At 35.4% G+C, this 22352-nt stretch overlaps 1 protein-coding gene across 9 annotated transcripts in view; it reads left to right on the plus strand.

Annotated features, from left to right (window-relative positions):
• The window catches only part of LOC112572958 (6-phosphofructo-2-kinase/fructose-2,6-bisphosphatase-like), a 49913-nt gene that overhangs the window by 15880 nt on the left and 11681 nt on the right, over positions 1-22352 (plus strand). For 5 of the 9 annotated variants that reach the window (XM_025252973.1, XM_025252972.1, XM_025252977.1 and 2 more), the window contains 13 exons: positions 617-742; positions 1070-1166; positions 1450-1513; positions 2268-2402; positions 3176-3359; positions 3485-3558; positions 4367-4438; positions 5256-5402; positions 5902-6006; positions 8642-8683; positions 8939-9026; positions 10660-10743; positions 21288-21415. In XM_025252973.1, coding sequence (XP_025108758.1) covers positions 617-742; positions 1070-1166; positions 1450-1513; positions 2268-2402; positions 3176-3359; positions 3485-3558; positions 4367-4438; positions 5256-5402; positions 5902-6006; positions 8642-8683; positions 8939-9026; positions 10660-10743; positions 21288-21415 — 1346 coding nt within the window. Of the gene's footprint in view, positions 1-616; positions 743-1069; positions 1167-1449; positions 1514-2267; positions 2403-3175; positions 3360-3484; positions 3559-4366; positions 4439-5255; positions 5403-5901; positions 6007-8641; positions 8684-8938; positions 9027-10659; positions 10744-13015; positions 13110-21287; positions 21416-22352 lie in introns of all 9 variants that reach the window. The other 4 variants (XR_003101113.1, XR_003101114.1, XM_025252975.1 and 1 more) reach the window with 2 other exon arrangements.

Raw genomic sequence — 22352 nt, forward strand, 5'->3', positions numbered from 1 at the left:
TTATAATATTATACACATAATATTACAACCCTAACCCTTCGGCCACTATACTGAGTATGTGGTGGACAGGCTACGGGAATGTCAGGACAGCTTTTGTCGCATTCTGAGTATGCCTTTAAGACAGCTATCTCTGTATACTTGGTATGGTTCGAACCGGGTGGTCTACCACACCATATCATGTTAGCAAAAGTACTTCTGAACATAATCCAGTATCATGTGACAAACATTATTATTGTTATACAGAGTTGCTTAGAGAATTGCAAGAAGACAAACTCCTCAATATTTAATTTTGTTTATGTTGATAATGCTTACTGCCTATAATGATGCCCAGTAATTAACTATTCTTCTCCGTGAATGGTGTACTGGTCAATACAATAAGATTAAACAGCAGTGATAGCTTCTCACTATTTCTGCTGTTAGCAGATACAGTCAGTGATCAGTTGTCTGTAATCCTTTAATTTTTGTAGGTGCAGACAAAATATAACAAATCACAAGAAATGTAATATAAATCAGTATGTTTAAGGTTGTGTATATATTTATTTCTGGAAGCAGAAATAAGAAATATATCACATTAGGGTTAAGCATTCTGATGAACACAAATATCATTCTTTTTCAGCATCATGTCCACATGTGGTTCGGGCTCCCACTGTCATTTCAATGGTGGGTCTGCCAGCACGTGGCAAGACCTACATTGCCAAGAAACTGACCCGATACTTGAACTGGATTGGTGTCACTACCAAGGGTGAGCTAATGCTAGTAAATTCTGAAATTGGAAACAATTTTTCTGTTTTAAAAAAAAGGAAAGTTAGTTTAGTTTATTCCATATTGCTCCTTTTTCATAGAGCCGCAACAACACCTCGCCAGAGGACCCGGTTTTGGGCAGCCCCCTTCAGTTGGGCCCAGGTGGTTCCGATGTCCTTTGCCAAAAAAAAAAAAGTGAAAGTAGATGTCTCAATTGACTGAATTCATTTTATATTTGACATCTGTTATCTGTATGTTTTATGTGATTCTGCATCCACCAAACCAAAATAGGCCTATTAAAGTTTCTTTTTATTGTTTATTGTTTCAGCCTTTAATGTAGGAGAGTATCGCAGAGCAGCCACAGACTCCTACAAAAATCACAATTTTTTTAGAGCAGACAACAAAGAGGCACAAGAACTTAGAACGTAAGTTGTATGTGTTTACCAATGTATTATTTGGATTTGATAGCATATATTCATTAACAAATGCCCATGTTTCATACCTGCACAGCAGTATTCAGAAGAGGTCTCGTTCTCTGCAGTTAAGACACCTAGGTTTTTAGTAGTGCTAATAGTTGATTGCATTTTATGCAAAGCTGTTGATCTCAAAAAGAAATCTGATACATTATTGAAATTTCAAGGGAGACTATTCCTGCCTCGATAATCTTTTTTTTTTTTTTAAGAAAACCATAATGTTTGATTTTTGTAGGAGAGTTGCCTTAATGGCAGTTGATGATGCCTGCAAATTCCTCAGCACTGGTGGAGAAGTGGCAGTAAGTATATTAAACATTTGTTGAACAAAGACTTTTCAGAGGTCAGACTTGATAGAATGCTGTGGCCACTTTATCATGTCAGGCAGATTTATCTGTGGTGTTAATTTTAATGTTGATAATGTGTTTTGCAAGCTTTAGAAGAATCATCTACTAAGTCTGAAAGTTTGGGATTGTCCCAGATGGCAGACCCAGTCCTTTGTTCATCTATCTGATGGCAAGATTATTTAAATTTGAACTTATTTAAGTATGCAGTTAAGACTAAACTTTAGATCAGATTGTATAATGATGTAATGGCCATAGCCCAGAATTTGTGAATGCCCTTTTTTTTATAAAACTGTTCTATCCATGGAGTTGTTTAGAGTACTATAACTATTTTTGCAGATAAAATGAGAACATAAGTTAGAGAAGGTGACTAGTAGACAAAAGGATAGGTAAACATCAAGGAAAACTGAAGCTATACAGTAAACAAATTATTCTTTTACTAAAAGATAGGAAGGAGAAAAATGTGCTGTCTGTAAGCGGAATTTGTAAACCGCAGATGCAACACTTCAAGGCTTTATAGAATTTAAACATCACCTTTAATCAGAGATCACTTTTTCAGATCTTTCAAAAAGTAGGATACAAAAAAACAGAAATATAGAAGAAGGTCAAATAAAATTTATCAGGAAATGAATATTAAGCTGTATCACTGAACATTATAAAGTTTCATGGGTGTTTTTTTATAATTTTTTATTTGTACTATATTTTATCTTAGGTTATTGATGCCACCAACACTACAATGGATAGACGTCGACTTCTTGTGGACATTTGCACAGTAAAATATCAGTTTAAATTGTTTTTTGTGGAGTCCATTTGTGATGATCCTAACATCATACAAGGCAACATATTGGCAAGTATTTTATCTGTGTCATGATTCAATCTAATATTACATTGTGTAGACTGTGTACACAAAATCCACAGTGAATGTTTTTAGAATTATCTGAAAGACAATTTAGCAGTTTTTTTTATCATATTGCTAAATGTCCATATTAATAGTAAGCCACAAGATGTATTAAATGGTAAAAATGGTAAAAAATGCTTACCACAATAATCAAACAAGATTTCAAAAATGCATCAGAAACAAAAAAACATCAGAATGCCAAGTACAGTAACAGAACAGAAAACATCTTTTAATAGTAAACTTCACTTACTCATAATAAGTAAATAGGGTAAATGAAACTATAAATGGGATTGTAGTTACACTTCTTTATGATGACTGTTGGGTAACAGAAAATATCTGAAGTACAATTAATGTCATCTTCTTTTCTTTGTATGCTTTTTTTTCACAGCCTTGCTAACAATTGCATTAAAGCGTATAAAACTTGTCTTTTAAAAAAAATGATATGATATGATATGATGATGCTAATGCTAGAACATTTAGATTAGCAAAATACAACAATAGCAAGCATCATTATACTTATGTCAGCCATGTGAGAATCTAGATTGTTTTCATACCAAACAATAGTTTGTCTGTAGTCCTGACTATGTTGGCCAAGAATTAGGCACTAAAAAGCTTATAAAGCTTCTTGAGAAGTTAGAATTCTGTCATGTAAGGCAAAACTTCACTTTATTCATGAACCTTGCTTGAAAGTGAACATTGTAAATATGCATGATCCTCTGCAGGAGGTGAAGGTTTGTAGCCCTGACTACGTTGGCCAGGACAAGAATGAGGCAGTAAAAGACTTCCTTCAGAGAATTGAGCACTACCGGCAGACATATGAGCCGATGGGTTCTCCTGCAGAAAGGGACATGTCTTACATTCAGATTTTCAATCAGGGCGAACGGTTCATAGTCAATAAACTGGCAGGTAAGTGTTACTAGCTTAATTATTTTTTAAGAACTTGAATTTTCATCCTCCCCTTCTTAATAAGTATTGCTGACTCATTTTGTATCACGATCATGCGTGCATTCCATTTGCTTTGTTTGCTGCAGGTCATCTACAGAGCCGAGTGGTTTACTACCTCATGAATATTCATGTGCTGCCAAGAACCATCTATCTCACACGAGTACGTCTCAGAGCCTGATAAAGCACTTAGTGATGTGCTATAGCATTGCATACCTTACAGAGAGATGTGGGTTGCTGATGTTTGTCCTCATTAGAGCATGGACTACTTTTTTTTTTTTTTTTTTTTTTTGCTAATTCTGAACAGAGAATAAACCCTTGAATGTCACAGTTGATGATGTTATTGTCCTTATTGAGCTGCAAAGTAGTAATTAAAATTTTAGGATAAAGTATCAAACCTCCAAGCCAACCATTAAGCCCCAACGCCAGGATTGTATACAAATGACACTATATTTGCAACACGCTTAATGATAGTTACAAGGAGAACTTGGAAACAGATCATTTACAAGAAAATAATAATTTGAAATATACAAGGGTAGGAACTGCAACATTTAAAAACTGAATCAATTATTCTCTAAAGCTACTTCCCATGAAATCTGTTTCCTTTTAAAGAGAAAAATGCCCCAAAACAAAAATAAACAAACAAAAACCGAGCACCTATTATTGCCAGTTCTTGTCTAAGATACTTTTGTAAGATGTTGTTTGATGAAAAGGATGATACTGTATAAAGAGGATAACAGTAAGCAATAATTACTTAGAAACAGCTGAAAATGATGATTTGCTTAGTTATACTGAGGTTTGATCATAACCATGGTTACTTGTGATATTTTCTTCACTGGCTGCTACAACCTTTTTCACATGGAACATAATTTAAAACAAACTGAATTGAAGAGTTTGGATTAAACAGCTTTCATGCTTATATTGTTAAAAGCCCATTTCTGTTGTTAATATATTATTCTGTGTGATTTAAGCATGGGGAAAGCAAAATGAATCAAGATGGACGTATTGGGGGGGACAGTGATCTGTCAGAGAGAGGTTGGCAGGTAAATTGTCTGATTCTGTCTCCCTCATTCTCACTTCTGATTCTGATTTGTACGTTTTAGCACGCATTTGCATTTTTTCCCTGCTTTCTTGTTATTTCTATCTCTGCTCCTTTGTTTCATTTAAGTCTTTTAGGAAAAAAACTTAAATTTTGAGTGTGTGACTTGTTTTAGCTCTTGTAACTACCAGCCTGATCAGAATATATATACACACACCTTGGTAGTAGAATATTTTAAATCCATCCATGTTAGGATTATCTGCTCTATTGATTTCTCTTGAAAAATTTATACATTGTCATGGAGCAGTGAGTGAAAGGCAGCCTACAAAGTTTCAAAAGCTAGAGCAGTCAGATTTAGCATTTTGAGGGAAATTTGCACAAAAATGTAATCACGGAAGTTTTCCTTTTTGGGGGTGGGTGGGTTGGTTGGTTGGTTTACAGGAACAAAGGAACTTGATTGCAGTTCAGTCTTGTGTTAGACTACATACTGTTTGACAGTTATGATCATATTTGTAGTCAACTACAACATATCTTTTGTTAGGTAATTTTTATATTACCATTTATATTATTTTAATTTTAATTCTTTTATGTGTTTTCCTCAATGTTGTGTTTACATTTGAATGTTTTTGTAGAAAAGATGAGTGATGATGTATTCATGAAACTTGAAACACTGCACATGCAAATGATTAGTGCTACAGCCAAATTTTCTTATGAAATGTCATGCTCATAGGATCTTTATTTAGTTACAAGCATCCTTTAATGTACCTGCGAGTTGGTAAATGATAACCTAGTTATCAAGGAGGTTTTTTTAACATGTACAGTATGCTGAAGCTCTGGGCAAATTTGTGGAGGAGGAGAACATCCAGGAACTGAAGGTCTGGACCAGTGAATTAAAGCGAACTATCCAGACAGCACGCTACATCAGTGCACCAAAGGAACACTGGAAAGCACTCAATGAGATTGATGCTGTATGAAACATTTGGTGGTTGAAAATAGGAATGCCATCTCTGTATCCTGTCTGTCATTCTGAGCCTCCCAGAGAAAATCACTTCCTCTCTCCCCTTCTCCTACCCACTCATACAGATCCTTGTGGTTTCAAGGGAAATAGCAATTTCCAAAATAACCATGCATTTCATGTCTCGTTTCTAGTAAAAGATTCTGTGAGAAAGGATGTAATTATGTCTTTAATTTAGGGATTTAAATGTGACAGTGGTGTTTCATGTTAAAGGCCATACTTTCAGTCCAGCAGCAAAAAATGGTCAACTCAGAGGAGGAAGGGAAGGATACTTGTCAAGCCAGATGGAGGCAGCAAAGCCTGACCACTAAAGTAGCCATCACCATTTGTGCTTCTAAACTCCCTCCATGGGTCAAACCATTCTTTCCTGTCTAAAGTAGATCAGGCCCTTAAGGGACTAGCTAGCATATGTGCAGTTTCTTAAATAAGACTAAAGTGTTTCTTCTGTTAAGGGTGTATGTGAAGGCATGACTTATGAGGAGATTCAAGAAAAGTATCCTGAAGAGTTTGCTTTGAGAGATCAAGACAAGTTCCACTACAGATACCCAAGTGGGGAGGTAATGAATAGTAAACAAAGCCATTTTAAACAGTATATGGTGAAACAACATTTAATTAAGTGCTAACTAAGCACTAGTTAAGAGAGGGACTTTGCATTGCATTATTTAAGGCAAGACTTGGTCCAGAAATTTGTCGAAAATCTCAATTTTTAGCCATTTTGCTAATGACATATCATGAATGGTCATCTTGTTTTGTCCATTCTCCAGAGCGGTTCAGGGGTGCCACAGTTAGTGTCTGACCAATACAGTGAGGATTATCTGTCCTGGGTTCAGATCTTGTCTCAGGCATCCTGTTCTTTCTCTGCATGTGGTATCTGTTTGCAGGGCTGGGTGATTTGCAATGATATAGCCTTAGCTGCTGACATGGTGTAAAACACTAATCCCCACCCTTCCCCACCAGTCCTCTGTCCAATCATTCATAAAATCATGTAGAAATATGTAAAAATAAGTTTGTCATTAAAGACAGTAACTAAGTCATATTTGTTCTCATACTCCGAACTAGCAAAAATAGATCATGTTTGGGACAGGGACAAAGTTTTTGAAAAAGTGGGTCTTGCCATATATTGGCAGAAAAAGCATTCATTTGACATGAAAACATGTTCAGTGCCCAAATGTTTGCATCAGATTCCCACTCTTTTTTAGATAAGACAAAATGCTGGAAAATTCCTAATAGGGACAATCAGAATTAACTGCTATGAATCTTGGCTGGGTTACAGGTCATGCAAACATGGTTCGGTAGTTTTCAGATGTTCCACCATCTAGTTTTGTTGTGGCTACTCGAGGAGTAGCAAGAACTAAACTAAATCTTGGCTGGGTTACAGGTCATGCAAACATGCTTCAGTAGTTTTCATATGTTCCACCATCTAGTTTTGTTGCGGCTATGATACTTGAGGAGTAACAAGAACTAAACTAGCCATCTAGTTACACATGATTTCCAGATGTAAATAAGTGCCAGCCAAATATCAAAGTGAGATGGAGGATCTTTTCTGAATGATAACACTTCTTAAGAATAATAATAAATGCATATGAAATGCTTATTTATGAAGTGCCATACCCCACCAACAAAGGTGAGCTCTGGGTGCATGCAGACTTGATGTCACATGAGCACATCCAAAAAGTGGGCATCAAATGCTTCACACAAATTCATTCACCATCATTCAAGTCATAGCTGCTCATTCAGTCTCTTTGTCTCGTACATGCACATAGGTGGAGGAAACCAGAGTAAACCACCAATGGTCAAGAGAGAGGTATGTCAGAGCCCAGATGTGAACCAATTCTTACTGTTGCAGCCATTTTAGCCACTGCACTACCAACTACACAACTGCAGGACATTCGCCGTGCCTGTTAGATGTCCATTCTCAAAATGCCTCATATGAAAGGAGGAAAATGATGACTGGATTGTAAGGCAGCCAACAAAAATGTTTTAATGAAGTACCTTAGTTCACCTGATTCTGCTGTTTGAAATTACCATCGATCCTTTAGTGAGTGCCTAAAAAAAAAAAATAATAAAATAAATCAGAGCTTTTAGACCACCTAGACACAAAGATCATCCTTTTTCAACCTATCTGACCATATAACTCATAAACTGACCAGTATACAGAATGAACTGTTCAAAAGGCTGGTGCATGGAGGCTCTCAATAATGCTTATCTAAATTCTCTGACATAGAAATGTAGATCTTTCCTTCAGTTTATAAATCATTTTCCATAATGCTAGTCCTTTTTCTCACCGTCTTTTGTAATATGTTACTCTTGACTCTTGTTCTTGTTATTTGGTTCCTCTTTGTGTTTTTTGTATTTGATATTCTTCATTTAGTACGGTTGTTTATTCTTTTATAGATCATGTTATTTGTTTTCCTGTCCCTCGTATGCTGTCCATGTTTTGTTCTTAAGCGCTAAGAGCATACTCCTTAGGAGTGTGAGTATGCGCTTTGCAAATTTTGCTTTTAGTATTATTATTATTTATTAAATTGTTGACTTTACTAACAACAACAATAAAGTTACAAGATTTTAAAACTTGTCTGGGTGCCATCTTAAGCATTTTTCTGGCAACCAGTTGCGTGATGTTTAAAAACATTTTTATAGGTTTCGTTCGGATGCTAAAAAATAAAATCAGAAGTGATATTAATGTTTTCAATTTTCAAGCCATGCCTTCACAAAAATTTTCAAAAAATTGTTGTAAATGCTTAAATGTTATTCTGGAAAAGAAAATATGTAGCAGGAAAGAAAGACATAAAAGGTGTATAGAATAGCCCTTTGTCTTAAGCATTATAAAATTAGAAAGCAGTCTTCAAGATCTTCTGTAGTAAAAATCTGTATTACCACACTTGATCCAAGAACTTTTACCCATGAAGTACAGTCTTGACTCATTATCTCTCCACCAACCATCCAGAAACGTTGGGCAGCAAGAGGCAAGGGTGGCAACATAAAAGAGGCTATATAATCTATAAGGATAGCTTTGGGAAAAATCAATTCTTTCACAAACTGCCGTGTGAGGTGGGGTAGGTGAGGTAACCTACCAAATAATGAGTTTGTGACTGATTTTGTACAAAAAATAAAAAGACCTGCAAGAATGTAAAGCTCTTATTTATCATTTTTTTCAAGCTCATCGTCATCAGCAGATATTTTCTTTTTCAGTCATATCAAGACCTGGTTGCACGTCTTGAGCCTGTTATACTGGTAAGTCACTTTAACTTTAGATTGATCATTCAGTTCAAATGATACAGATATATACATATATTGAGCCTTTTGCACTGGTAAGGGACTATATACCACTTTAGACCTGATTGCTCAGTGGAAATGATGCAGATGTTATTTGAAATGTAAATTTGCAGTTCCATGGATTTTGTGACCTATGTGCTCGGTGAACTTAAAAATTTCAGGAAATTATCTTTGTCTATCAGTAGAAAACATGATTTTCATCTGTATGTCTAGGAGTTGGAACGGCAGGAGAATGTTATGGTCATTTGTCACCAGGCTGTGGCACGCTGCCTACTAGCCTACTTCCAAGACAAATCTGCTGGTAAGTCATTTTGTTTATTCAACCCAAACGATGCACCTTCTGATGAGCTTTTTTACACTTGTGAAAGCACCCATGATTAAACAGACTTCGACCTGGCATATTTGTAACCTGGCTAGATATGTTGTTATTGTGTGTAGTCCTTCGTGTCCAGTTTTTTCACTTTTTGCTTTTAGAGTGTCTTTAAAAAAAGTGTTGAGTGAATTGCAACAATTCTTATGGCTCTTTTACCTGAATAAATTCATTTTATGTGTATGAGAGAAAAAGAGAAGACATATACAAAGCAAAATATTTTGATAAAATGGATAATGTAATTTCTAGGAAATTGTGCTTTTCTTTATAGTCCATCTCAGTACATTTGACTTGTTTGTAACTTTACCTTTATTGGCTTTTCTGCTTGCTTTTATATCATTTTCCTTCTCTGAATGTTCTGTCTTCACAGACCTCACAATGGAATTATTTAGTTAAAAAGTGTAGGTTTTGCAATTTTCACCACATAAAAATAGCATTTAGGGAAAGTATTGAATTTTCTTTATCTGAACACAGCAGTTTAAGTGATTGCCATGAAATTTGAAGGAGAGTTACATCGCTAGAACTAGCTTGTAATCTAGCAAATTGTCATTTCATTCGTTTAGTTTCTCATTGATACATCACCTTTGGATTGAATGCTACAGGTATTTGGATAGTATTACATAAATGTTCCAGATCTAAAAAATTATAGTTTAAATGCCTTAGGCTGCTGGAAAATATTGTTAACAACAACCTTGTGTTGTATGAGAATGTAGCAAGAATGAGGTCTCTACCACAACTGGGTTTTTTATGTTTATTTGGTAATATAAATGCAGGGTGTATTAATTTTCTTCACTAAGCTACTGTAATAAATTCAGGATATATTTATTTTCATTAATTTTCTTAAGAATTCAGCTTTATAGGGAAAAGATTTTGATATGTGGGACTGGTGACCAGTTTGGTTAACTTGTTTATTATCTAATGAGCGCCATACATGGATGATGTTAGGATCGAATACCTAAAAACATAAGGCAACATTATTTTTGCTAGGCAGCTCCATTGATCAACTAAACCGTCGATAGTACAGTATAAACAAACGTTGCATTCTCATTCTAAAGCGTAATGTATCAAGAGGTACCAGTATAAAAAAAAGTGCAGCATGTATAATAGAGTAACGAGGACTGTTGGTTCTAGCTGGCTAGCTGTTTTGGTTATGGGCTGTCACTAGAAAAATAAAAATAAAAATTGTCATTATTTTTCTTGATCTGTGTAGAAATAGATTTTTGCTGTTTGCAATTTGGGACCTTTTATGGTGCACACAAAGTAATGAATGGATTACTTTAGAGGAGTGGGCAGTTTGGGAGTAGGGGTTGGGTTTGTTTTGTGTCGGTGAACTCCAGGCATGCCATGAGAGAGATACTTTCTTTTTACTTAAAAAGTATATTAAAACAGAGCTGATTAAACAATAGTCTTTGGGAGACAGATAAAAGAACCTGTAATAGGTAAAGAGGGAAGAACATTGACTGTACTTACTAGAACACTTTGTCAGATACTAATGTGCCAAGCTATAGAGAAAGCATCAAGTATAAAGGGCTAATTTGTATTTCAAATATTAACCCTGACATAGGAGCATGCGAGGCGCATGTGATAAATTCCATGATCCATTCAGAGTATTTTGCTTCAACCACAGAAGAGGATGAGATACAGTCTGGTAATTTTAATGTGATTTGTTTCTCTGTGTGGTTTTTTTTTTTTTTTTTTTTTTTTTTTTTTTTTTTGGTTTGTTTGTTTCTTTGTTTTGTTTTGGATGTGTCACACTGAACAACTGTTTTATGTGCAGTTAGGACACCTCCATTTATTACAGTTTATTAGTAGTTATAATTGAACATTTTTACAATGCAGCATTAAAACCAAAGTAGGTCACTCTCTGTGCTGTCAAATGATAATGAAGAAATTTTGTTAAAAACATAGGCTAAATGATACAAAACACATGCAGCCGCTGAGCGATAGGTTATAGAATACACAGTAACAAAAGAAAGTAAGATATTAAGTGTTCAAAAATTCATATAGCTAATAAGATACTTTGTAGAACTATATTGTGTTAATGCAAATGTTAGGAAAATGACTACAAAAGATCAAACATAGTACTTTTAATCATAGCTTTTTTATAAACAAGTAAATAGTGCAAGAAGCCATATGGCTGCTGAATTTGACTTTAGAGAAAGTAATCCAACATAAAGTAAGCCCAGAGTTGCAGACCTTAATAGAGCTTAGCACAATATATGTATATAAATGTAAATATTTTTGGAAAAGGACATGGCTTGACTTGCACACATTGACCGGTCAATGCTGTGACATCAAGCCTGCTTTTGTGACATCTTTTCAGAACACTAGTATCATTTTCTACTGGCTGTCTCCCTGTGAATAAGGCAGAGTTACTCATGTCTTGAATGTTGCAATCCCACAAACTAAATAATTTAAAAATAAATTTGCACTGAAGTTACTGCAAGTTTGAGGGTTGAGCTCTGCATTCCATTCATCCCTACACACAGTAAACCACATACAATTCACTGCTCTTACTGCCTCGAAGCCCTGGGATTATTTTTAACCTTTAATTTTTAATTTTGAGAAGCGAGGGGGGAGGTTGTCATAAGGTCATGTATTATTAAACCAAGATCAATAAGCACAATATACTCAGTGGCTTCTATTTACTTTCTAAATAGCTGATAAGCAGATAAAAAATTTCATTATAATTTTTTTTTATTAATCTTTCTTTTAAGCAATATTTGCTGAATTGTGTCCTTCACTTTACCTGCAAGTGTTTTAAGACATCGAAATCTTACTGTTAAAAATCATCAAACCTAAGGTTTCTGATAGGATACAATTATGGCCTCATGCTTGTCCATAAGGTAATGAAGCTTCCTTTATCTGAATGTTTTAGTTAAGTAAGGGACAGTTGTATTTCTGACGTGTTATTTCATACCTAATACACTATTCAGCTGTCTTGCTGATGGGAGATCAGCTGAGAAATGAAATACAGCATCATGAAGAAATCTACAACCCAATTATAATCATTATTGTTGTAAAGGCCGCATATAAATTGTTACACAGGCTTTATTTTCCCATAATAGTTATAGAGATTTAATTTTATTGTTTGCAAATATTCAAACATGTTTTTCCCCTCAATGTAGAGTGATTTGTTTTTCGCTGTACCAATACTCTTTGGTAAATGCAAATAAGTTTTTTTAAATTTTCTTCCTCCCACTTTCCGTCTGTGTGTGGAAGGAGATGGCGTGTGGCGTATATGTGGGCATGGCATGTGCGTGTGTGTGTGGGGGGGATGTGGGCATGTGCGTGTGTAACCGTGCATGCCCATTTGAGTGAGAGAGAAAGGTATGGTCTTTTATTGCACGGTGCAGTTAAACGCAAAACTGTTGGATGTTTGTGATTATTTTGAAATAAGGGATTAGCAACAGTGGATAAAATAAAAGTTGTCTCATGAAAAAAAGGACAATAATTATATGTGGCAAACTGTATCACACTTGCATTTTCCTTTAATATTTCCATGAATGATGAACATTATGCATTGGTGGCAAACATATGCCTACAATGTTGGTGCATGTGTGTCTGCGGGAAGGCATCAATAACCAGCAAGCAAAATATTATTTGTACACACAAAAAAATCGACATCATCAACTTTATGTAGAAGAGGCCGTACCAAGAGTGATGCTGCACTGCATCATGTGTCATTAGCATGTTAACCATTTACTTCAGTCTGCAGAACAACTCGCGAGCAGTAAATCTTCATTAAACTGTTTGCTGTATTTTACTTGCTGAACAAGGAACCATCAGGTATTTTGCCTGCTGACAAAAGAATCATCTTCCCCACTTCATTTCTTACCATTTTATGTCTAATTAGATATAAACAGAAATAGATGCACCCACTCATGTACACTGTCCTAATGTATTTGTATGAATTCTAGCGGAAATTCCTCATGTTGCTGTGCCGTTTGAGTCGGTGGTTCGAATGAAAATGGCGGGGCCTCGATGCGAGTGCGAGATCTTGCCCTTACTGAGGTGCAGTATTATATTCCAGTGTACAGCTTGTCTAACCACAGACTGAGTGTTGTTCGTGGCATTCAGTTACTCTTTTTTCATGCAGTTAGCTGTAGCTCCATTTTTTTCTGTTGAATTTTGCCCTCCAAGATTCCTTTTTTTTAAGTTAATTGTTTGAAGACTTATGTTCTGTTTTTTTTTTTTTTTTTTTTTGCTCACTAGAAATCTTCTGCATCATAAAGCATTTACATTTATTTGAGGACGCTTTCTGCTTTCTGCCATCTTGTTTTAATTTTTTTTAAATAACTTTTTTATTCTCTGTCTCTCTCTCTCTCCATTCACTTTCTATTGCTTTGACTAGAATGTGAAAGTAAAGGGCATTATCTTAAACAAATTATTACTGAGCTTTAAATCACAGGTAAAGTAGCTTTAAAATGATACACCTTGAAGGCAGAGCTTCAAAATGCTAACATACAAACACAGGGTGCATTACAATGGCAGGCTCTAGAAGTAACGTTACAGGATTACATTAATGCATCTTCTTTGCCATTATATACACATAGAGATTCTACCCTCACCAGTTTTAAACTGTAGACTATTCCGTTAAAATATTTGCTGGCAAACCCTTCTCATGTTCAATTTTTTTATACATCCTATGAATGTGTAAGTATTATTAAATGTGTATAATGTCAGGGTTGAGGATTATTCCAGAATTGTGAAAAACTCCAGTTCTTTCCCATGTTGCAATCAGGAAGTAGCATGCATCCAGCTGCCAGGATATATTTGCTCAATATATTTGTCATGTGGCAGGCTCATAGTTGGTCTCACCAGAGTTCACAGTGTGCATGCGCTGTTCCATTGTCAGTGACTCGATCATGGTTCTTCTACCAGCATAAATGTGAACCTCTGATTGTTTTGTAGGCATAAAAGAAAGGCCTTTTTCTCTAGTTGCAAAGAACATTGACAGTTAAGTGATCTGATTCATGTTGTTAGGCTGCTGTGCATTTAAGGAGTGGTACCTGCATCGTTTTCATTGGATATTTGCAGATGAAATGTAAATATACATATCTAATTGTCAGAATGATGAATGAGAGTGGTAGCTTAACAAGCCCAGTCATTATCATTCGAGCAACCCAAGACGGTCACAGCATGACAGATTTCAGCCTAAAATTTGCTGTTGGAAAATATATGGGGCATCTCATGAAGTCAAAAGTAAGCACCATTCATTTCCTCTTTTATACAGATTTTTTTTAAAGTCAACAAGTTGATCATTGACCTTAACATAGATCGACACAGGGGAGATAATATGTTGGTTTCTTGTTACCTCCCTCTAAAGGCTAATGATTTATGATAATATGTGCATTATGGTGGCTACTCATTTGCTGGGAAAGATATGCCATTTTAAAAAAAATAGATCCATACTCACTTCACTAGAATATTTCTGCTCTTGATGGAAAATTCTTGTCAATAGAACTTTGCATTTAAACAATTATTTTAGTGTTTTTGACTTCAGTTGCAAAAAAGGGAATTCAAATGAGACTTTTCAAAAAAAAAAAAGCAAAATACCAGCATAAAAGACATAAGTGTACAGGTATGTATGATGAAAGACACAGTTTATAGTTGAAATCTTGCATGGTTTTGGTGATGCAGAAATGGGTTATCTTTATGATTTTTGTGAGCATTAATTTTTATAAGTATTTTGAAACATAGTCAAAGATCTGTTCACAGTAACATGTCTTCAGTATTATCATCATTGTTTGGCTTGAGATTTTAACCAAATTAACTGATCACTAAATCAGCAAGATTTATGCATGCAGCCAAGTAAGTTTTTTTGTAAAGATTATCATGCACAACAGAGCATGAGCAGTGTTACAGGAGAGCCAGCAGTTGTTGGACTGAAATGTCACGATATAGACTTTATTTTTGTGTGCATTTTTTTCATCTGAACTTGTGCTAATTTTCTACTTTAAATTTTTATTTGCTCTTTGGAAAAAAACAAGGCAGCACACATTTTATAACAAAAATATACCTGCTAGTATTTTAGTGATTTCAAACATTTTTCTTACAATAATAAAACATTTCGGCAGACTGCAAATGTTTGACATTTAATGGGTATGCATGAAGAAAATACATAAAAATTGGAATGGAAAAAATCAAAATTATTTAAACAGTGTGGTGGGCTGTGCACTTGGGAAGGTGATGATGTAACATAGACATTAATGCTTTTCTAACAGAAATTTGTGGGTATTATCTCCTTTAAATAAATGTTTTAGGATAAATTTATATTAATGCTTAAACTGTAGAATGCTGTTAATTTTTAAATGAAGTCTTTTTTCATGGTCATACTCCTACCTTATCCATGACAGCGGTCCAGTGGCGCAATTGGTAGTGCCTGTTTCCAATACCGTGGGGTTTGGTTGCCCTGGGTTCAGATCTTGTCTTCTCAGGCCCATTGCTATTTCTCTGCATGTGGCATCTGTTTACAGGGTTGGCTGCCTTGTCACAGCTGGCTTGGCGTAAAACAGCAATACCTTTCTCCCCTCTCTTATCCATGTGTGTATTCGTGCACACATGCTTACCATTTCTGACCATTGTGTCACACATGCTGACCATTTCTGACCAGTGATTTAGTAAAGGGTGTCAGAGACAATTTGATTTTTTATTTAATAAAAGCCAATCATTCAGGGGAAATCAACCCCTTCTCTGACTCTTTTTGAACTGTTTCTACATTTGAAGCTTTCTAGCTTGGCCACAGTCAAAAAAAAAATAAAAAATCTTCTGATCTAGTAAACTCTTTAAGTTCCTCATTTCTGCCCATACCTTTTGTTCTTGTTTGCCACATTGTTATCTGTTTGTGGTTGATTGTATTTCTTTATTGTATGGCTAGCTATTGGTTCTTTTGTAGGTTTTCATGCACAGCTCATTAAGCTCACTTCCAAGTAGATGTTGCAGAAAAATTGCCCGATGGCTGTGGCTTCTTTGAAAGATTTTTTTCAGAATCATAGATTTATTATATACAAGTAGAGATAGGAGAATCTTTTTACCTTTCAGGTTGATCTACTTGATCTTACTGTTATTCCTGACCAGTAGAGAGTAATTCATCATATATAGAGAGAACAAGAGTTATATCTCTTCGTTCAAGTCATCAAGTGCCGTATAATAGCTCAACAAGTTCAGTACTGCAAAATAACCCAATAGGAGCTTCCACACCACAGTAGGTGAACGTCAAGGATGTCCCCTATCACCGCTGCTATTTAATATCTTCTTGGAGAAAATTATGGTCGAAGCTTTCCACGACTATAATGCTTCCATTTCAATTGGAGGAAGATCAATCTGTAACCTGCGCTTTGCAAACGACAGATCTGTTAGCAGGAACTAATAAAAAATTTCAAGACCTCACCAACAGACAGACAGCTCAAATGCATATGGCATGGAGACCAGCACTGAAAAGAGCAAAGTGTTGACCAGTGGCAGTGGCAAAGCAGAGATCTATATGAAAGGGGTACAGCTTGAAGAGGTAAGCAGCTTCAAATACTCTCCAAGGACAGCAGCAACAATAGCAATGGCTACACTAGACAGAATCTGGCATAGCCATACGATAAGTTTCACTACCAAGTACAAGCTGTACAAATCCCTGGTAGTGCCAATTCTGCTCTACAGATGCGTAGACTCTGCTCGTCGAAACAAAACGGAGAATCCAGGCATTCAGGAACAAGTGCCTAAGGAGGCTGCTCCGATGTCGTACAAATAACTTAAGACCAACAAAAGCAAGATGGCCACACTCCTAGGACACCAGGAACAACTACTTTCAACAGTCAAGCAATGTAAGCTGGTCTTCTATGGTCATGTGACCTGGCACAATACCTTGTTGAAGACTATCCTTCAAGGCACCGTGGGTGGCTGACACCACAGTCACTAGAGGAAGAACTGGCTAAGAAACATCCAAGTCTGGACTGGTCATCCTATACAGGACCTGGTGACTATCGCCCACAATAGGCAAGAGTGGTGAGCCCTGTCAGCTGCTGCATCTATCCATGAGATTCCCCCCTCTCCCCCAGTGACTGACTTTTTCCAGCCTAAACCAGTTGGAGTACTAGCCATTCACAAACACAAAATATTGCATTTTCATACAAAATTTAAAGTTATCTAATTGTATTGTAAGCAATAAAATTTGAGACTCCAGTCTGTACTGTCAAAAGAAGTCCATCATATCAATAAACCTAGAAAACGTGTCTCATTACGTACATCCAATAATGGTGCTATCCTCTGTATATCCCCTCCCAGTAAAAATCTGTCAATGATTGATGAATTATTTGTGGAAATATTTTTTCTAAGCATTCAGTGATATAGGTGGAGATATAGTTCATAGTAAAATCTTGTGAAATCTTGGTAGTGTCTCCAATATAAGCATTTTGAATTTTTTTCTTTTCTTTTGGTATACACTCTTACTCTTGTGAGTCTGTGTTGGTGCTAGCTTGCATGATCACTGCCCTCCATTAAGAAAGTGAATAAGGAAACTGGTAATATATGTTTTAAAAACAAAATGAAAGAACAAACTTCTGAGGTAAACACTGTCTAGGCCATAGCTTTTATTGTTTTTTATGTCCTCCAAACAAAACCTATTGTGTTATTTTGCCTACCAGTGATCCAGCTTCCTTGGCCATCAGCTGGTTTAAATGCATATCTTCTACATTCATACCTATATAAAGCTTGAAAGAAGTGGTGTGCTGCTTTCAGCTTTGTTTTATTGACAAAGTTCCTTTTTTTGAAATCAGAAATGAATTGTAGGTTCATCAGTTGTTACTAACTACTGCACACTTAACATAATTGCCATTCCCTATAATTTCTTTTTATTTCCAATAACTTGTAACTCGTTTCTTATTTCATCTTTACCTTGATTTGTTCTTATAGAAGAATTTTTGTCAACTTTATCAAAATGACTTTCTTCATTCAGTAACATTGTTGGACTTTTGATCCTGACTTGGGAAGAAAAAAAAGACTAGCAATTTCATTTTCTTATTTCATTTTGTTGATATTTGGTTTATGGGAAATTTGTTGAATACCAATAATGTTGCACTATTCATAAATTTATAATGGTTTTTTTATCCTTTTTTTACATGCTGTATAGATTATTCTGTTCTTTCTCTCCCACCACTATCCTTGAAAGGGAAGAAGGGGCACAAACTCTTCACTCAAGTGATAAAGACATCCCATTTATCAGAGTTTTGGGTGTGTCTATGGTATGCTCTTGTATTTTCTCAGACATTGTAACTTGCAGTCTTTATGTTTGATACATCCAAAGCTTGTAACAGATGCTACATCTAAGAAGCCTTATTAAAGATTAAGGCCTTTAACAGTACAAGGTTTCTGTATAAAAAAGTATTTGTGCTGCTCAAAAATCATTAGAAAAATTGGAAGATACAGAGATAGGCATCACTTGTACAAATAAGAACACTGCTTAATTGAATGATCTGTGTACCATCATTTTGTATTCTGCTGAAGAAAGAAATGAAAAAAGCAGATAACTTGTTGGTACTTTTTTGCTACAAAATTTAGGGTAATGCTGATTAGAGAAGGGAGCCTCTACTTTTATGATTCACATAAACTTGAAAAAGAAAATAGAGCATCTTAAGCTGCAGATAACAGTTGTTGCTGATTTGCACATATTGTGCCCCATTTGGTATTGTGCTATTGAGATTGTTTTGTTTTGTTTGGTCAGTCAAAAGAACTCAATCCAAAACTCAAAAATTAAGCTAAAATATTAAATACAATTTGTACTTCACTTTCACAAATCATGGCATACATGCATACATGGCACTTCTTTTTATTTATAAAAATTTTAAAAAGGGTCTTTGCCAGCACTTAAATAAGTCTCAACCCCATTGTTCCCTAAAATCTGGTTTTTGTGAGAATGAAAATTAATGACATTTGAGGAGAAATGCTCTGTTATTAAGAAAAAAAAATTCAAGTATTAGCAATATAGTTGTACTTCACTGTTAAAATATAACTGATTACAAATTATGGGTCAGATCATGAATGTTTAAATGGGGAAAGTCCTGGGTTTAGGGTTTTGTTTTTTGTTTTATTTGATTTTAGCTTTAGTTTTAGTATAGTTTATTATATGATCTAGTGAATTAAAAGTTAAGGTTTTAAAAAAGTGTAGGGGGTAGTTGTCGAAGGAAATAGATTCTCAAGAAATGAGATGGCAGGATACAGCTAGTTGACAAACTTTTGTATTCTGACCTCAGAACAGTGCCCTTTGCTTTCTACATTGTTGCAGTGTGTGTGTGTGTGAGAGAGAGTGCGTGTGTTGTAGGAACTCATGCAGTCTATAAACTCTTAAAGCATGTGAATGCATATCTGCATGTTTATGTGCATTCATGTGCTTGTTTCTCTGCTTGACCCACTAGGGTAGTAGTCAGCTTGTAGAAGTAGTGCTATTGTGTAGTTGCGTAATAAACAGCATGGGACAACCATTGTATATTATATATAGTAGTGCTGTTGTGTAGTTACATAATAAACAGTATAGGACAACCATTAGATATTGTATACGTACATACATATCAGTCCCTCTTGCTGTTCTATATCTGCTTTCTGTCTCCTTTCAAATTTTGCATGCTGCCCCAAACACATACTTAAGTCAACAGACAACAATCTTTTAGCCCTTCTCTCCTTTGTAGTGAAATGTGATGGCAAGATTTTTTTTTTTTTTTCTTTTTTTCAAGAAAATCCTTTTGATTTACAGTTGTCAGTTGTGACTTTGCTCTTGATTGGTAATTAAATATTTTATACCCATTACCCTTGTCACGTTGATCATGCTTTTTTCCTTACATGCATTTATCTGTGTTTTTCTTAAAGTAATTGTTGTACCTTTTTAACTAACAATGGTTCTTTAAAAAAATAATAAAAACACTTCATGTGTACATTTCTAGTAGAATTTTCTCTGGGGAAGTCCAGAGTAAAGCTTTATCTCAGTTAATTCGCACAGCATCTGTGTTAGTTGAGTGGACCAAACATCAGAAAAATAGAGTATTTTTGCTTATGAAACTTGTAAATATTAAGAGTTACACACAAGTACTTAAAGGGAAGTGTTGTTGCATCTTTAACAGCAAAATGTTATCACAAACAGCAACAACTTGTTGAAAGGTGTGCAACTGCTCTGCCTATGTTTCTGGCTCCTCTCCATGTCTCTGAGCCCAAGCTCTCCCTTTATTTCACTCTGATATATTTATCCTTTCCTACAATGAAGGCAAGCGTTGCTAACAGTCTCTGGGTTTGCTTTGTCTTTAAAATGCTTACTTTTCATGATTAGAGGGCATTTTTCAGTGTTTATATTCTTCATTTGTTAGCTGCCTCTCATTTTAAGCCCAGGCTTTTTTCTGGCTATTTATCTTCCTCCTTGCCCAAGGCTGTCTTTTTATGACTCCAGCATGTTTCTCAACTAGTTCATTATACATCTGTTAGAAAAAGGAAAAGATTAAAAGTTTCAGATATATCCTGTGATAATCTATGATTTAAGAAAGTTTGTTTTCGTGCATGCATGCATGTGGGTTGCACACAGATATCTGTTTGAATGTCATTTTGAGAATCTGTTCTCAGAGTGTTCTTAGACATTCAGCAAGGTGTCATTTCAGCTTATAGCCACATATAGTCACCATCTGCATGTACCCGAAATGATGTATTGACAGGTATAAACGAACGCCTTTCATCAACCCACAAGATGTGCTTTTGTGAGGATAATGCATTGTTATTTAAAAACAAGCTTTATAAAGAGAAATAGCCTTAAAGCATTTATGTATGAAGATAACATTTTATGCTTTGACAGGTCTTAAAAATATGTGGGAATTGTATAGACTTAAACATACTTGTTCACTAATAATTATACTTTGATAATGGTGAAGGTCATGCTTTATGATAATTTGGATTGTTTGCATTGCTGTTTTGGTTTGATTGATACTAGTTATTGTGTGGAAGGGTTTTTTCGCTGATTAACCTCGGCTTAATGTGTTGATGGCTTTTGAAGATCATTTGCAAGATCCACTTTTGTTTTTGGGAAGGATGACTTAATTATTTTTTTAATTATTATTATTATTTGCATCCAAGCACATGTGTGCTTTAGTTTGTATACTAGTGCATGTATGAGAAAGAGACTCATTTACATTCTGAGCTGGTAGTTTTATTTAAATTCTTGTTTTGCAGCCGACCTTCCATACCTGAAGGTACCACTTCATACCGTGATCAAATTGACACCGGTAGCTTATGGCTGTAGAGTTGAGTTCCTGGCCCTTAATATACCAGCCGTCAACACTCACAGGGAAAAGCCAGAGGTATGATGATACTTGCTTTGGCTTTCATTGTAATCATTTTTTTGTTTTTAGGAACAAATTGTGAAGCGAGAACTGTATAGTAATTTAGATTGAAATGTGGCGTACTGCTGATGCTGATTGTGAGATATTTGCTGACCATGCTCAAACACTAATTCTAGAGACGCTCACATGTACATTCACTCACCCATCCCTCGTCATTGCAGGTCCAACCTCTCCTTTCTTGATTTTACACTTTTGAAAGCGAAATTAGTGCAACAAGAGAAGCGTTTGTGAGAGCAAAGTTGACTAACCAGCAGGATACACAACAAGCAGATTATTAAAAAAATATATTTGTAACATTCCTCATTTAACGTTACTTGATTTTGTTGTGCGCCAGGTTTAAAATATGCCTGGCTAAATCTTTGCCTTGTCATGTGTGTTTTAGAATACACCAGACATGATTTTAAAAAACATCACGGTGCACATTGTGTTAGAGTGTTACGTTTGCTTATCGTAGTCAGCTCACATCTACATACACTGTTGTATGGTATATGAACGGTCACTTTAACAAAGAATGATAGTGGATTTCTTGTGTTGACATTCTTCTTGACAATCATAAAAAGAACTATGGCAGCCAGCAAAAAGCTACATATTGAAACACTCTTTGTTTCCAAATCTGGTTGGCTGGATGGGTAAATGTCCGACTAGATTTGTATTTTCATTGAACAAAGATTAAAACGAATCTGCTTTTATCCTGTGGTGAAGGATGCATGATAAAAGTAACCAGTACAGCCTTTGCCAACCACTGATGCATGGAAAAACTACGTGTTTTGTTGCCTCTAGCAGAATGCAAGAAGATCCAAATCATTTCTCATGTAGAGAATGCATTCAAGTACTAAATAAAACTTGTCATTGTCCATGCAGAAAATGCTAAAGGAAAATTCAGTCTGTTGCCGCT

This window comes from Pomacea canaliculata, linkage group LG9, assembly GCF_003073045.1.
Source record: "Pomacea canaliculata isolate SZHN2017 linkage group LG9, ASM307304v1, whole genome shotgun sequence".
In the NCBI taxonomy this organism is placed as follows: Eukaryota; Metazoa; Mollusca; class Gastropoda; order Architaenioglossa; family Ampullariidae; genus Pomacea; species Pomacea canaliculata.